The sequence below is a fragment of the Antennarius striatus genome, chromosome 20, assembly GCF_040054535.1.
Source record: "Antennarius striatus isolate MH-2024 chromosome 20, ASM4005453v1, whole genome shotgun sequence".
Lineage (NCBI taxonomy): Eukaryota > Metazoa > Chordata > Actinopteri > Lophiiformes > Antennariidae > Antennarius > Antennarius striatus.
This window is the reverse complement of record NC_090795.1, coordinates 15,111,265-15,125,851: the sequence shown is the minus strand read 5'-3', so window position 1 is coordinate 15,125,851 and position 14,587 is coordinate 15,111,265. Positions and strand designations below refer to the sequence as shown.

Sequence of the window (14,587 nt, the reverse complement as noted above, 5' to 3'; positions counted from 1 at the left end):
CTGGTACATTCTCCATTCCTGTGCTTAAGAAAACTGAACAAATCAAAAAGACACAACTATTTGTCATGGGTAATGAAGAGGTGAAAAGGATGTTCAAATCAAATCTGATCTTTAGACTTAAGTTGGGGTACTGTTGGATCTGACACGATTCTTTGTCAAGAGCTTAGGTACTAGGTCACCAATCAAAAATGCAGATAGACAACCTTTTTAATGTGTAGTTGGACATCTGGCATCTGTGTGAAATTAATTAAAAATGAATATAATATGGGACCTTATGGCAAACAAGTTGAAGTTAGCTAGTATTTGGCTTAGGTTTGTGATATGTTGCTTGCCTGTATGTGTCCCTGTTCCTATATCCACAGCATCATACCGAACGCACAAACACACATTTTAAAAATATTTTTTACAGTTGCTTATCACTATGAGTGAGGTTGTAACAGGTTAAAGAGGCTAAAAAGTTAGCTCCACTTCGGTCACACACGGCATGTTTTTATCTTATTTACAGTTGTTTGAGTATAACTAAAGTGCTATATTGATACATACTTTATGGATCCTGAGGGGGGAATTACTTTTCGTTTTAGTTGTACTGCTCCAGAAAAAAAAAAAATCAGAATAAGGACGATTTTTTGATTTAAATTTTATATACTGGAATCATCCCCAAAATTAGTGGTACACTAGTAAATCACATGTGCATATATATATATATATATATATATATATATATATATATATATATATATATATATACAGTACAGACCAAAAGTTTGGACACACCTTCTCATTCAAAGAGTTTTCTTTATTTTCATGACTATGAAAATTGTAGATTAACACTGAAGGCATCAAAACTATGAATTAACACATGTGGAAATATGTACTTAACAAAAAAGTGTAAAACAACTGAAAATACGCCTTATATTGTAGTTTCTTCTAAGTAGCCACCTTTTGCTCTGATTACTGCTTTGCACACATTCTGCATTCTCTTGATGAGCTTCAAGAGGTAGTCACCTGAAATTGTTTCCACTTCACAGGTGTGCCCTGTCAGGTTTAATAAATGGGATTTCTTGCCTTATAAATGGGGTTGGGACCATCAGTTGTGTTGTGCAGAAGTCAGGTGGATACACAGCTGATAGTCCTACTGAATAGACTGTTAGAATTTGTATTATGGCAAGAAAAAAGCAGCTAAGTAACGAAAAATGAGTGGCCATCATTACTTTAAGAAATAAAGGTCAGTCAGTCCGAAAAATTGGGAAAACTTTGAACGTGTCCCCAAGTGCAGTCGCAAAAACCATCAAGCGCTACAAAGAAAGTGGCTCACATGACGACCGCCCCAGGAAAGGAAGACCAAGAGTCATCTCTGCTGCGGAGGATAAGTTCATCCGAGTCACCAGCCTCAGAAATCGCAGGTTAATAGCAGCTCAGATTAGAGACCAGGTCAATGCCACACAGAGTTCTAGCAGCAGACACATCTCTAGAACAACTGTTAAGAGGAGACTATGTCAATCAGGCCTTCATGGCAGAATAGCTTCTAGGAAACCACTGCTAAGGACAGGCAACAAGCAGAAGAGACTTGTTTGGGCTAAAGAACACAAGGAATGGACATTAGACCAGTGGAAATCTGGTTTGGTCTGATGAGTCCAAATCTGAGATCTTTGGGTCCAACCACCGTGTCTTTGTGCGACGCAGAAAAGGTGAACGGATGGACTCTATATCCCTGGTTCCCACCGTGAAGCATGGAGGAGGAGGTGTGATGGTGCTTTGCTGGTGACATTTGTTCAAAATTGAGGGCATACTGAACCAGCATGTCTACCACAGCATCTTACAGCGGCATGCTTTTCCATCTGGTTTGCGTTTAGTTGGACCATCATTTATTTTTCAACAGGACAATGACCCCAAACACACCTCCAGGTTGTGTAAGGGCTATTTGACCAAGAAGGAGAGTGATGTGGTGCTGCGCCAGATGACCTGGCCTCCACAGTCACTGGACCTGAACCCAATCGAGATGGTTTGGGGTGAGCTGGACCGTAGAGTGAAGGCAAAAGGGCCAACAAGTGCTAAGCATCTCTGGGAACTGCTTCAGGACTGTTGGAAGATCATTTCTGGAGACTACCTCTTGAAGCTCATCAAGAGAATGCCAAGAGTGTGCGAAGCAGCAATCAGAGCAAAAGGTGGCTACTTTGAAGAACCTAGAATATAAGACATATTTTCAGTTGTTTCACACTTTTTTGTTAAGTATATAATTCCACATGTGTTAATTCATAGTTTTGATGCCTTCAGTGTGAATCTACAATTTTCATAGCCATGAAAATAAAGAAAACTCTTTGAATGAGAAGGTGTGTCCAAACTTTTGGTCTGTACTGTATATATACAGACACACACACACATCACAGTGCGGCCTCTTTCAATGTGTTCCAGGAACCGCAAGCAATTGAGGAATCCACGATCGAGATTGCGATACATTTATCTTTTTTTTTATGGTAATTTTAATGACCCTCCCCATACTAATATTAAACCACCTGTATTACCTTTTCCCCACACTCTTTTCGACTTTTTCAAGCACTTTTGTATCTCATGTAAGTCTGAGACTCACGGAACCGAGCACACTTCCGGATGCCGTCAGCCAATAGAATGCAAATACGGTATCACATGACTGCCTACCAAAAATTTGCGATGAGGTGAAGTCGTCAGCTTTGATGCGCGAATACGCGAGAGCGCACTGTAATGCCAGCCCATACAAACAAAGCATCTGGACCGGAAGTTCATTTCAGTTATCTTCAGTAGTAAATATGGAGGACCACAGATAAGTTTGGGGCAAGACATTTCAACTACAGAACAGTTAGACATCTGGCAGCTGAATAACATTACCTAAAAAAAGTATAATAAGGGACATTTAAGCAAGTCCAGTTCAATCTGTTTTTCAATCTGGATGACTCTTCCTTAATCTATCCATCCATCCATCTTCAACCGCTTATCCGGGGCCGGGTCGCGTGGGCAACAGTCTCAGCAGGGATGCCCATGCTTCCCTCTCCCCAGACACCTCCTCCAGCTCCTCTAGGGGGGAGTCTGAGGAGTTCCCAGGCCAGCCGAGAGGCATAGTCCCTCTCGCATGTCTTGGGTCTTCCTCAAGGTCTCCTTCCAGTAGGATATGCCCGGAACACCTCCCCCGGGAGGTGTCCAGGAGGCATCAGGAACAGATGCCCAAGCCACCTCAGCTGGCTCCGCTTGAGGTGGAGGAGCAGCGGCTCTACTACTCCCTGGTGACTGAGCTCCTCACCCCATCTCTAAGGGTGCGCCCAGCCACCCTACGGAGGAAACTCATTTCAGCCGCTTGTATCTGGGATCTTGTCCTTTTGGTCATGACCCATAGCTCATGTTAGTAATTATGTTATCATGTGAGTCATTAGCATTATTATCTGAACAAGGACTCATTTAAGTAAATAAAGATAACCCTCCTCACCTGTTCTTTAGCTTGGGATACCCACGTCTTAATCAGCAGTTCCAATCGAGATTTGTGGTACTTCCGTGTTGTCTTCACCGCAATAAAAATGTCTTTAAATGCCAATAATTCCCAAGTCCTTGACCTTGAATAACTGCCCTTTCCTCCAAAAAGAGGAAAGTCTGTCCCCCTCATAAGACTGTGGCTGTCAGTCCTGGTAACTACAGTCTTGATGACACCCTCCTGGGCAGCTGAGCTCTTACTGAGCCATGAGGCAGAGTCACTTCCCTCTGCATTGACAGATGCTGCTGGAACTCTGGCATGGTGCAATTGGCTTGTCTGAGTAGGTCTCACTGGGGCTCGTGGCTGAGGTCGGATAACTTGGTGTGATGGAGGTTGGAGAGCAGGAATCAGCAAAAGTAGGAGCCCGCAGAATGCAAGGGAAAACAGGAAGCAGAACTTGCTGACACCCACTGAAGCTATATACATTCTGACTTGTCAATGGGGCAGGTTCATGAGCCTCCAGGGCTGCAGTCACTCCCAACAGCACCATGTCCCATCCTTCCACTGTTATAAACAGAATCCTGCATCGAAAAAAAAAGATATGTCAGACCTTCAACATTATGTAGCAAACTGCAAGTTAAATGATAAATCAAGTGTAGAGAGCTCAAGGCTAAAGCCTTCCTAACACTATGGCCTGGTTCAGACTAGTTGCCTACATCCAATACTTAGACCATCCAGATTGATGTCACACATCTCATGTGTAGTCTGTGCAGTCCCCATCGGATTTTTGCGTGACAGATTGAAACAACATTCGGGAAGTATTTTCGTGTCGGACAGGGACAGAGGAGTCTGCAGTCTGAACAGCTGCCAACACTCCGATCGGATATGGTGGACCGCGACGTAATATTTGCGACGCGAGAGGTGCAGTTGCAGGTGCATTATGGTGCAGTAAAACATGGAAGAAGAAATTGTTGATGTCTGGCGTGTGTGTGTTTTCTCCACCTCTACCAGACAGTGCTGGGCTTGCGCTAGCCATTCGCCACCTCGCCATAGGCGAAGTAAATTCCTGAGAGGCTACAAGGTTTTTAGCCTGTGTAGCCACAGTGGCGTTCTTATTTTTAGGAAAAAAAGGCTAAAACTTAAAACTTTTTTGGACTCGCGAAAATCCCATAGCGATAACGTAAAAAAACTTTTTCTCTCGCTAGGCGGCGCGCATCTTCTTCTTCGTCAGCGCGCATGCCGACGGAAATAGCCAAAGTGACCCGAACACTCCCGATCATTAAATACGCACTCGAGTCATGACCTCCTCTCGTCAAATGAAAAAAGAAAGGATTCTATTTTTATAAGCTAAACCAGTGAATTGGTGTACGACAAGGTGAAGACGATCGATCGAAAGAAAATGAGAATAGAGCGTTTTATAGTAGATTTTGTGTTAAAATTCTAATTGAACAACAAATGGTGAATGCTGAGTGGGGGTAGGAGTTGTGACAGACCAATCAGAAGGTAAATGAAAGATATTTTCAATACTTTTTTGTAGTCCCAGACTTTTGATCCCTATACTGGCAGGAATAACCAGTGAGGCATGTAAATGTGTATTCACCTCGCTATTTTTCATGCCTTTTTAAATTGAAATGAAAAATATTATCTTTTTTTTTTTTAAAAACCCACTAAACGATGGCATACCAATGGTGTTGGTGGTGGTCAAAGTTAAAATGTCTTCTAATCCAAGAAAAAGCTTACAAGAAAACACTGAACAATATTTTTTATGACTGTATCTTCACATAACCAGTGATAACCAGTGATGCATGTAAATGTGTATTCACTCACTATTTTTCATGCCTTTTTAATTTGAAATGAAAAATAATATTATCGAATTTAAAAAAAATAAAAATAAACTATGGCATACCAATGGTGTTGGTGATGGTCAAAGTTAAAATGTCTTCTAGTCCAAGAAAAAACTTACAAGAAAACACTGAATAATATTTTGTATGACTGTATTGTCACATAGTGAATGAAAGTTTTTGATTGTTGAATCTCAAATTTATACCTGCATAAAGTAGGATAGAAATAAAGATAGTTAAATTTGAACTGTTGACTTTAGTGTACCGTCATTGTTGCTGTTGACACTCTCGCAATTATATGACCTCACAAATCAAATTTTTTTTTTTTATATACTGATTTGATACCCAAAGGGAAATTAAGAATTCACTCTCTAGTGAGTGGTTCAAACACACACATACATGTTAGTGAGTACAGGCCCCTTAAACACACGCACACACACACAATGGGGCCTGTAGGCATGCAAAGGGAGGTAGAGTGGCGGGCAGCCCCAGGTGAGCTGACATCTCCGACTGTCAGCTTACACTCCGGGTGTTTTTGGGCGGGAGCAGGAATCAAAACGCTGATCTTGGACAACCCGCTCTACCACACGCTCTACCACTGAGCCACACGCACTGAAGGACGAGTCGGCCCCTACGTCGTTGCTATGGCAACCTGTCAGATCGTCCGATAATGTGGTCTGAACAGAGCCAGCTCGCATTTGGACACTTGCTAAAAACAGCGTGAACAGTCATCCTGCTGGTTAACATTGAGTGGATGAAATTTATGCTTATTCTTCCGTCAGGCAGTTCAAAGCAATTATACCTTATAATGTCCAAACACGTAGCATTCATTAAAAAAATTGTACCGTGAAGCACCACTAAGAAAGCACAGAACTTTTGAGTTATCCCCTGAAGTCCGAGCTGAGGGCAAAAATAACCGAGCAGAGCAAAATGCAAACAAATGTTCACTAAAGGCATAGTGGATTTTGGGGCAACATAAAAATATTTTAGTGATAGGACAGTTGTGAAGGAGTGATTAAAAGCTGTTATTGAGACATTATTTGAAGGGAAAAAAAAAGATGTGTGAAAAAAACAAACAATTCCCAATGTCAACTTCAACAGCAAATGAAAATCAGAAATATTAACAGCTTGATGCAGCTATTCAGAGGGCATCATATCGTTGGCCATTGATGAGCCTACAGATGTTACTAATAATGGCCAGCTTTTGGGTGTCAGGTTCCTTCAGAAAGACAAGGAGCTCTTTACTGGGTGTAAAATCATTAACACACACTAGAGGAGGGGACATGTATGCAGCAATAAGATGTTGACAAAGAGGGACATAGATCTGAAGCGGATTGTTTCCATCACCACTGATGGAGCCATGGTGGGAAATGAGAGGGGGACTGTGCCCTGGATGAAAGACGACAACCCAGATACCATTCCTTACTACTGTCTCATCCATCACACTGTACTCTGTGCCACTCTATGCCAAATATTTTGTTGAAGTAATGAGCACAGTGATAAAACTCATCAATTTCCTTAGGACATCCTCATCCCTTCAGCATTGCCTTCTGGGAGCTGGGCTTGCGCTAGCCATTCACCACTTCGCCATAGGCGAAGTATATTCCAAATTGGCTACAAGGTTTTTAGACTGTGTAGGCGTTCTTATTTTTACGCAAAAAAGCTTATCTCGTTACTTTTTCGCTCACTAGTGGCGCTCGCTATTTCCGCTAGCGAACGGCACTAGCGCCGCTACTTCCGCTAGCGAGCGGCGCTAGTGAAAATAGTGCCGCTATTTCCGTATGCCGACGGAATTTAGCCGAAGCATGCCGACGGAAATAGCCAAAGTGACCCGAACGCTCCCGATCATTAAATATGCACTCGGGTCATGACTCCTCTCGTCCAATGAAAAACAAAAATATTGTTTTTTACAAGCTGAACCCGCAAATTGGTGTACGACAAGGTGAGGACCATCGATCAAAAGAATCCAGTGTTTTATAGTAGAGTTTGTGTTAAAGTCCTCATTAATAAACAAATGGTGAATGCTGAGAGGGGGGAGGAGTGGTGACAGACCGATCAGTAGGTAAATTAAAGATATTATCAATACTTGTTTGTAGACTCTTGATACCTATGACCGACAGGAATAACCAGCGATGCATGTAAATGTGTATTCACCTCGCTTGCTATTTTTCATGCCTTTTTAAATTGAAATGAAAAATCATGTTATTGAATAAAAAAAATAATAAACTATGGCATACCAATGGTGTTGGTGGTGGTCAAAGTTAAAATGTCTTCTAGTCTAAGTAAAACTTACAAGTAAACATTCAGTAATATTTTGTATGACTGTATCTTCACATAGTGAATGGTTTTCACCATAGTTTTTAATTGTCGAATCTCACATTTATACCTGCATAAAGTAGGATAGAAATAAAGATAGTTCAGCTTGAACTGTTGACTTTTATACTGAGCCACAGTGGCTTAGTCATACTACCTCCTAGTGCAAGCCCAGGGGAGGATTTCTGGAAACTGTTGAGGCAAAATCCACTGACCTGGTACCGCACAACAATGTGAGTTGGCTGAGTAAATGCAATGCATTGGAGCGGTTCTTGTCTATATGAAAATAGCAGCTTTTTAGCAACACAGAGAGCAACACAGTTTTCACTCTTTTTGTAAGATGAGTACAGGATGAATATGGCTACCTTTTTGGTTGACATTACATCACATCTCAGTGAGATCAATTTAAAGCTGCAGCGCCAGAATAATTCAGTTGCTAAACTTCACTGAAAGGTTCAACAATTTTGGCCTTAGGTCGCACCTCCTCCTGCTAATCCAGAATCCAAGTATTTTCCGCACTATAAGGCGCACCTAAAAGCCTATAATTTTCTCATAAACCCATAGTGCACCTTATAATCTAATGCACCTATATATGGATTAATGTTAATATTGGTTAAATAAGTTCGTTGAAAAAAAGCCACAGGCTGGCCGGCAGTCATGCCTCACTACGCCACCAGGGGGCACCCGCAGAAGGCACTGGCTGGTAGTGTGGCCGGAGCACGCCCCCTAACGACAGTAGTCAAGGGGCATCGATGAAGTGCCGGCTCTCACTGACCTGCTGTCTGACGCCAGAGCCTGCGGACAACACTGGTGCCTGGCTACAATAACATTGCAAAACATAGGGAATTTTCAACAATCCTATTAATAAAGTTTGACTCACTGGCTTATCTCAGTATTTCCCAACCACTGTGGCACTGGAAATAACCCACGCCACACAGTCAGAAGAGCAATCTGGTGTATGCAGTTAAATGCAATGAGGAATGCTCAGATGTCTACATAGGGGAAACCAAACAACCATTACACAGAAGCATGGCTCAACACAGAAGAGCCAACACATCAGGACAGGACTCAGCAGTCTTCCTTCACCTCAAGCAAGAGGGACACTCATTTCAGGACACCGGTGTTCAGATCTTGGACAGGGGAGATAAATGGTTTGAGAGAGGAGTGAAAGAGGCCATTCACGTCAAAATGGAGAAGCCATCTCTGAATGGGGGGGTGGTCTGCGACATCACCTTTCTCCGAATTTACAACCATGTCCTTTCAAAACTCCCCAAAAGATTGTGTCAGCAGATTGACCCAGGTGATGTGTCTCATGCTAATGACCCTAATGAGCATACAAAGGTGAAACTCACATCTCAGCGACCTCCTTTGGCACCCCGACCAACAATCGAGGAGCCAGACGGGTGTCAACGACGGTCGTTGGAATGTGAATAGCACTGACCACACCCCACAGGGTTTATAAGCTGGGACATGATCAGCCACCCTCTGAACTGAAGAAGTCTCTTGGATGAGAGACCACACATCTTCTAGAACTTTCTTAACGTCCAGTGGATTGACTTAAAAAGCTTCTGAAAAAACCCACTTTAAACTTAATTGGTCTAAAAAATGTCACTGTCGAGTGTCAGTGCTGTAATCTTGAATCTAGTGACGGTCCATTCTATTAGTCTACGGAAACACACAGAGAAACTGGTATAAAGGTGAATGAAAGACCTTCAAAGCTGAACTTCCAGCCTTTTCCGAAATTTCAAGAGCAGAGTCACCGCTAGACAAAGGTGCCTGGTGTGCTGCAATTGATTTGCAAATGTAGTTGATACTTGAAAGAAGACGTAACTGTTTGTGGAGGGGAGGCGGGGGGCTTATGTATTCTGTCTGACAGCGACGTGCTGCGAGATTCACGGAGGTGAGACACAACGTTAAAGTCAGTTCGATGAGTAAAACAGAGTCACATTTGCTTGTCAATTAGCAGCCTGACATTAAAAACTGGTTAAAAAGTTGTTTAGGACATAGTGCAGCAGCAAATAGCTGCACCTCACTTCTGACTAAATCGATCGGAACAAGATTTGATTAATAAACGAAGACGAACGTCGGAGCTTAAATATCTGCTTCAAACTTCAAATCAGGAGATAATCCGCCCTGGTCGAACTGAGTGTTCCACTCATAATGAATTTAACAAGTTTTTAATGTCAGGTTTTTTAATGTGGCATATTTTGCCAGAGAGAGTGGCAAATACGCCACGTTGTCTCGACCATAAAACTGACTTTTACGCCGCTGCTTCACCACCATGAACATGTCACTGAGAGCTGAGAATCGGCTCTGCTTTTCTCCTCTCCACTGCTTGTGCCTGGACAATTCTGTTGGCATTCTGTAAATAAGCTTGAGAAACTTCTTTAGACCAGCTCTATTTGGAAAGATCCATGAGATGACTTCTGTTAGGATTTGGCGCAATAGAAATAAAATCTAATTTAACTATGTTTTTAAATAATATTGTACGACAATATTTTATAGTACTTTTATCAGTAAATCTCAGCTAAGGAAAAAAACCATGCGTGTTGACTTCTTTCTAAGAATGCAAAGTGATCAGGTTTTCTTGACGAGTGGACAGCCGCTAGTATGTTTTTTGATCTATTTTAATTTTTTCTATTATATGCCCCTTAAAATCCGGTGCACCTTATATATGAAATAAATTATAAAACAAACAATTCATTAAAGATGCGTCTTTTGAGACCGTGCACCTTATAGAAAATACTGTACTGTTCTAGGCTCACCAATGAACAGCTACTTGTCTGCATGAGAATGGCACTGAGTCCATTCAAACTAAGATTTAAATGACTGGCAGGCCATTCTCATGCCCCTTTCTCTCATGAAGAAAGTTCTGTTTGCATTTTTCCCCTGAAAGAGCCACTTTTTATTTATGCTTTTGGGAGATGTTAATGTTTTTTTTACTTGAAGTGTTGACCTTCAGTTCTTTAGGCTGGGACGTCTTCAATTTATGAGAAAAAAGGGTTATTCAGCTCTGTTTGCACTTTATTTTTAAAGCTGAGGCTTGTGTGTGTTCTTCAATCTTACATAAAGGCTTTAAATTAATTTGTCTGTGTCTACTTTTATTTATGGTAAAAGAGCTAGCTGTGCACTCAGTTAAACAATATCCTGCATTGAAAATTGATAATAACTGAAAACGTGGACATAGGGGACGGCTACAAGACACAAACTGAACCTGTGTCCGGACCTTTTACTAAGAGAAATTTTAATAACTGAACCTCTGTAACTTTAATTGAATACAACTGATCTAGTCCATTAAAGCTAAACCTGGAGACCTTAGGAACATGGTTAATTTACAGCAAATGAAAATCAATTAAACATTAAAAAAATCAATCAAAAGCTGATATATGTTGAATTCCATTAGCAAGGCTTTCCCATCCCACTAGAACGTCTGAGTACTTTTTTCTGTTCAAGATATCTTGTGGTTCCAACATAACAGAGTGCCGACGAGGCATTCCCAGTTACTTGATGTTAATGCTGTACAGTTGAGGACCTGCAAAACAAAGCAAATAGTGACCCGCAGGGACCAAGGCCCTGGGGCCAAGACAAAAAATATATTAATTTTTTCCCTCTATAAAAACGAAAAAAATGAAGGTTGCCAGGGTTTTCTGAGTTAATGTAAAAATCAATGACAGATCCTGTCTCAATGTATTTTGCTATAGGCTATATGTGCTGATGCACAATTCAATTATTCAATTCTGAGTTGCAATACAGCAAGGACAATAATTTTTGTTTGGTCAGGATTATGACGGAAGTAGTTGCAGGTCATCCACATTATAATGTCTTTTGAGACAGGACTGAGGTTTATTTAGTCTTTCGGTGTCAATGGACTTGAAGGATAAATATAGGTGGGCATCATCTTCACAGCAGTGAAAATGAATATCAAGTTTTCTAATCAATATTGCCTTCATATAAAAAATGACAACAATTGGACCTAATACTGATCGTTCTGGAACACAATAGTTATCTTTAGTACATGTACAAATTGAATTCTGCCTGATAGTAGGATTTGAATCAGCATAATGGTGTTCCTTCAGGGTCAACATGACCAAAGTCCGAAAATTCTGTGACAGGCTTTGATCAAGCCTTGAAATGATTTATAGTTTAATTTAGGTTTAAGAGTACTTATTAAAACCATTTTGAAAATTCTGAGGGAGAAGATCATCTGATACAATGTCAGATGATCAGTTCATGATCAGGTCATGGTCAGGTTTGTTAGAAATGTATTGTTTAGGTTGTGGGCAATGAGATAAGGTGGGATGTATGACACAGCTGAAAACACAGAATGTTCTGACCTGGCCTCAACCACCCGACCTCCTCTTCTACAATGTATTTGATATGTTACTAATTATCTATGAGCCAGAGCCTGTCAACTCCTGTCATTCCAATGTACAACAGAAAACCAGAAAAAAATGAACGCCAGAATGTGTAATCCATCTCTCAATGAGAAAAGGTCACAACTTTTCTCATTGAGAAATGGATGATTTACACCTTTAAAACTTTACAAGTTAAAAAGTAGCAATTAAAAAAAAAATTGTTATGTTCTTGAATTTTAAGCAGAAATTGTACTGACATCAGAGATTAATCTATTTCTTCATTGTTAAGAGTATTGTTTTAATGTATGATGGAAAAATCTAGTAGCGTGTTCACACTTCAAATATCTTAATCATTTTACTCCATTACTTTTCGTCCAATTTCATGTGTAAAGTGATTCTTGTTCACTGTACAGATATTTTGGGCGGTGCAAATTTTAAAACTATTAAGTAAAGTTACTATGAATAATTTTAGCACTTTACTACATTGTAAAAGTGAAATTTAAATGACTTTAAAACAACTCAAGATAGAAAAAATTCCTACAGTATATTGACTTGCTTTGTACTGCAAAAATCCATTTTATATAAATTTCACTGGGAAAAAGATTGATTTGGTGGTTTCATTCCTGCTCCTACCCAGTCACCTTGGAGTGTGAACTGACAGTCAATCAATCAACTTTTATTTCTTTAGTGCTTAATCACATCAGCAGACATTTCAACGCATTTCAAGCGGCAGTGGCTCAGTGTAGAGCGGGTCGTCCAATGTTCCCAAGATGGGCGGTTCGATTCCCACTTCCTCCCAAAAAAAACACCTGGACTGTGAGCTGACAGTGGGAGGTGTCAGCTCACTTCTGGAGCAAGGCGCCCTCCCCCTTTACAAGCTGCTCATTTGGGTGCTCCACAACGGGGCTGCCCACCACTTTACCTCCCCCTGTATGCCTACACCCCACACACACACACACACAATGCATGCCTACATGCCCCGTGTGTGTGTGTGTGTGTGTGTGTGTGTTTGTGCGCGCTAACAATTTCCCTACGGAGATTGAAAAAGTATCTTTAGATTTACATTCAGCCTACTGAAGTGTTATTCATGGACATGGTCACCTTGAAAAGGAGGACTTACACAAGATATAAACACTGTTTTGAGCTGCCCTCCTGTTTTCTCCAGAGAGAATTACTGTACGTGTCTCAGTCATCTTTTCACTTGTAAATATCCGACAGATAAGACGCAACTTCACGGTATTCAACTTTATGTCACGATTATTGCGTTGAGCTACTTACTCGGTCACTACTTTTCGTTGCGCAAACGTGTAGACACAAGAGTACACAACACCAAAACGTGTCGTAGTTGGGGGAGCACATGGGGGCGACATTTGTATTAGTTGGAGCTTCTTCGGTGTTTGAACACAGTAGGCAGAATGTCAAGGGAATTTAATCACCTACCGTGAAACAAGATGTCTTCAACTGGACTCGTCACACGTCAGAAAAGTGTCCATCTTTGATGTTAGCGAACTGAGAAGGTCGTATTTTCCGACAGCGGACTCAGAAGGAGAGAATCATCGAACAGGACCTCAGAAGCCACGGCTCGACCCGACGGGATGATTAAGTTTACAATCACTTAGTCATTTATCTCCTATCTACTCGACTGTATGTCGGTCTTGTTTTGCATGTAGGGAAACTCGTGAAGGTTATATGAAGTTAATTCACCGTAAATCCCATCAGCGTCTCTTCGAACAAGCATTTTCCAAACCACGACTTTATCTAACCCACCTCAGTAGGACCAACCTGCTCGTTCCGGCTACGTATTTCAAAATAAAACCATCAGGTTGGTTTCAGTGAAGATATCCCGTCTGAGGAGTTCGACACAACTTTCCTGTTTGTGTCAAATGACGCCGATGACGTGTTTGAAAACGTCAGTGACACCGAATGCATTGATTGGTCGCACCAAGGTTCAGAGTTCACCCGACGTCATCATCTGTTCGAACACGTCGCGCGCTAGTCTCTATGACGGGAAGTGAATCCTGAATTCCAGTAGCAAGGCCACTGGTCAGAAACGTTCTGTGGCTTTGAACCACGACACCTGGATTTGTCCTAATAAGGTAAGAATATTGTACGATATTTATAAAGCGTAAATATAAGCTTTATTGTTTTTATGGGTATGCGTGATTATAATCCTTTTTTTTTTAAGGGGGGGCAGCACATTTAATCATCTAAGTTTTGGACGACATTCATTCATCTTGACGGCTTCTACCGCCTTTGCAGGTCACAAGACAGTAACTTTTTGACTCAGTTATTTAGCTCACATCACAAACAAAGTGCTTATAGCCATTACACATGTATCACACATCTCTCTGCTTAATAAAAACACCTCTGTCAGAAGAAACAAGGTGTCTCTGAATTCTTTAAAACAAGTAAAGTTCATTCATTTTCATGTACCGACGCTGTATCCGTCGTAGCGGCTCACGGGGAGCTGAAGCCTATCCCAGCTGGCATAGGAGTGTCCCCCGCGTGAGGCGGGGGACACTCCTATGCACGACGCCAGTGCACCGCGGAGCCACATACAAACACGTACACACATTCACTCCTACGGGCAATTTGGGACCGTGCCACCCAAGAGTCTTGTTATTGTTACCTATCAATGATTT

General features: G+C 41.3%; 1 protein-coding gene across 2 annotated transcripts in view; it reads right to left on the bottom strand.

Annotated features, from left to right (window-relative positions):
- rfng (RFNG O-fucosylpeptide 3-beta-N-acetylglucosaminyltransferase) overlaps positions 1 to 13,805 on the bottom strand; it is a 38,160-nt gene extending 24,355 nt beyond the window's left edge. The window contains exons 1-2 of one of the 2 annotated variants that reach the window (XM_068343856.1): positions 13,386 to 13,805; positions 3,455 to 4,017 (exon numbers count right to left, since the gene is read on the bottom strand). In XM_068343856.1, coding sequence (XP_068199957.1) covers positions 3,455 to 3,922 — 468 coding nt within the window. In that variant the 5' untranslated portion in view covers positions 3,923 to 4,017; positions 13,386 to 13,805. The remainder of the gene's footprint in view (positions 1 to 3,454; positions 4,018 to 13,385) is intronic. The other variant, XM_068343857.1, reaches the window with a different exon arrangement.
- Between the last annotated feature and the right edge of the window lie 782 nt (positions 13,806 to 14,587).